Source organism: Geospiza fortis, unplaced genomic scaffold (assembly GCF_000277835.1).
Source record: "Geospiza fortis unplaced genomic scaffold, GeoFor_1.0 scaffold128, whole genome shotgun sequence".
Classification (NCBI taxonomy): Eukaryota; Metazoa; Chordata; class Aves; order Passeriformes; family Thraupidae; genus Geospiza; species Geospiza fortis.
The window spans coordinates 2309429-2312178 of NW_005054420.1; the positions used below are offsets into that span (position 1 = coordinate 2309429).

At 39.2% G+C, this 2750-nt stretch overlaps 1 protein-coding gene across 1 annotated transcript; it reads right to left on the minus strand.

The window, feature by feature from the left end:
- Positions 1-1101: 1101 nt before the first annotated feature.
- On the minus strand, positions 1102-2744 carry MRPS25 (mitochondrial ribosomal protein S25). Its single transcript, XM_005426663.2, has 2 exons — positions 2399-2744; positions 1102-2173 (listed from the first exon to the last, which is right to left on the minus strand). The coding sequence occupies exons 1-2, from the start codon at positions 2542-2544 to the stop codon at positions 1993-1995; spliced, it is 327 nt and encodes a 108-aa protein (XP_005426720.1). The 5' UTR covers positions 2545-2744; the 3' UTR covers positions 1102-1992.
- Between the last annotated feature and the right edge of the window lie 6 nt (positions 2745-2750).

Here is a 2750-nt window from a genome sequence, read left to right on the forward strand (position 1 = left end):
AGGAATCACTGTTTGCAGGAGTGGTGGTGGTGAGTTAATCTCAAAGGGTTTATTTAGAACCGAAATAGAGGAAAATCAGGCAGATCACACTGTATAGCACTAACAGTAGTGGGCTTACTCAGAAGCGTGACGTTCTGTGGAATGGGGCATATCTTTTAATTATGTCTCTGATACTGGCATAGCTGTAACCCCAACACTGCTTAAGATTTTAGAGACAAGTAACTCTGTTACCTAAAGAGCAGGAACTCTGGTTCCTAGCTGTGAGTAAATGGAGGTAGGGACTTGTGGAACTGTTGTTTAAAAAGACCAAACCACCTATATCCTCACTTAATACAACTAGCAAGGGGTTGAAGTAACTCAGACCAGCCAGTCAAGGATACCTGATGGTCTGTCTGGTGTAGCCTAATTTTGAGTTTGAAAGGTGTGTAGCAGAGGTTCACTTAAGACCATGAAGTTCTTATACTGATGTTTTATTAGAGCTGATTTAGTCCCCAAGTTTTATTTTGCACCAAGTAGAAGAACACAGGATTCTTAAAGCTCTTGACAGAACATAGGTGCTTAGCACCAGATTCTTGAAGGCAGCTAAAATTGCTGATAGCTAAACCAAATCCCTGGAATTATCTAATAGATAGTATAAGGCACTTATTTAGGACGGACTTGGTTGCTAGTCAGGAGGATTGCATCCTGCACTATAACTTAATGCTTTTTTAGGTATCAACATGAAAAACTGTTTCAGTGGCTTCAGCTTTCTCAGTAAAAAGTGGTTTTATCCTGGTTGCAACTATCCTGCCTTGTTTATATTTTCTGGCTAATACACTAATAACTGAAGTATTCTTATTGTATATGTAATACATTATTTTTAAAAGCAGGTAACAGACTAGGATACCTCATGCTTTTTGTCAGTGTTAACTGTGATAGACTAGACACCTAATAAGAAAATCGTCTCTAATGTGAAGACCTTTGCTCGTACAGGGACTGCTGTGAGGCTTGCAAGGCACAAGGGAATGAAGATGTCTTAAGCATAAAGCTCAATAACTAGTTAGCATCGACTTTTGTTACAACTGCATGCACTACTCCGTATGAAAACTTTGTAAAAAGAGATTAAATAAAACAACATGTTTATTTTGTGTTGTGCTTGTCCTTGACAGTTTGTACAGGATGCTTGCATCAGTGTGAAATTTTGTATTCAACTGTGAATTCAGAAATGCTGCAATACAGTTCTACAGTGACATGTACATATAAGCCTGACGTAAAGGTCTGTACAGTAGAGTACAATCTATCATGTTTATACATATTACAGGGATGGTGTAATTGTTCAGTGAGGCAGAAACTGTAATGATTCAGAAAGGCTTTTTTTGGTAATTGTAAAACTTGCCTTTTATACACCAATTTTCCCATTCTCCTTTCCCGCTGATATTCCTGACTTGATCAGTGCTTCTCAGAGCTGCAGTATCAACTGCAAAAGTTGTATCTTCCTGGAAATGAGACTCTGAACTGTTTCTGATTCGTAACTACATACATTAGGAAAATTCAATTGAGACTGGAGTTATCATTTGTCTGTCTTTAATTGGTACAATATGGACTTTTGCACCACTTTCTACAAATTATGGAATTCTGTGCTACTTTTAAGATTTAACTTTTTAGTCTAGCCACTCTATCCCAAAGAAAACATGATCTTAGTTTTGCCATAATTGACTACCTGCAGGCATGAATAAGAAATAAGACTATATTAATTTTGTTTTCCAGTGGTGACCTGCAGTACTTTGTAGAACCACAGCTTTTTTTTTGTGCCAGTTTTAACTTTTATTTATTTTTCACTTAATGATTCTAGTTGTAGTTGTAAGAAGGCTTATGAGGCAGAGTTCTCTGTATTGAATGAACCTGCTTGTTCCTGTTCCCAGGAACTGCTGCCTCTTGTCTCTCACTGAAGCACCTTCATTGTCCAGTCCTGAGGCAAAATAGCTCCATGACTTGAGATCTTGAAAATCAGGCTCATGCCTCATTTTTCATGGCAGCTTTGTATTTTCCCCTCATCTCTTTGGGCAATGGTACAAAAGCAGGACAGGGAACTTGGCCTTCAATCTCACACATGCATTCTCGCAGATGATACTTCTTGGGCCCAAAGGTTGCTGGATGTGATAGTTTTTTCCTTTCTTCTTTTTCAAGCATTTCTCTAGAAAAGAGATCTGTTTGTTACTATCAGAAGTCTGACTTGCAATATTTCCTCTCCCTTCCCTGGACCCAGGTTATTAGAAAGATCGAGTAACAGTTCCTACCTTGTGGACTTTACCTTGCTCGTGTCAGTTTTATCCAGGAAAAGTAGTATTTCCTTCTGTATTCCACAAAAGTTTGTAATATGTATGCTAGATGATGTATGAGCTTACTGCGTGCTACTTACTTGCTTTTCCCCAGGATTTTTTTAATGTGCTCTGTTATCTCTTTGTTGGTTTTATCTTCCACGTCTACCAAAACTTGTTCTCCACTGTCTGTCAAGAAAAATTCATAATAGTGTATCAAATGATACCACTTCCTCCTGCATGCCATTTAGAGAGGCTTTACACGCACAGGAATGAAGGCTCTACTTCCCTCCTGCGGTTAATGTGTAATGTAGTATTTTAAGTAGAAAAGCAAAATCTCCATGAGGGTGAGTCGTGGGGAGCTGCTAACGGCTAAAGATCTTTTCCGCTCAAGCAGCTTCTTTCCCCGCAGCAGCCGAGGCAGGGCCGAGTGAGAAAGGCACAGGCGCGGCG

Excerpts from the sequence above, each read along its gene's own strand:
- MRPS25 (XM_005426663.2), bottom strand. The coding sequence starts at position 2,544 with ATGGCATGCAGGAGGAAGTGGTATCATTTGATACACTATTATGAATTT. Across the intron at positions 2,174-2,398 it reads AAAATCCTGGGGAAAAGCAA|AGAAATGCTTGAAAAAGAAG; the intron begins GTAAGTAGCACG and ends TCTCTTTTCTAG.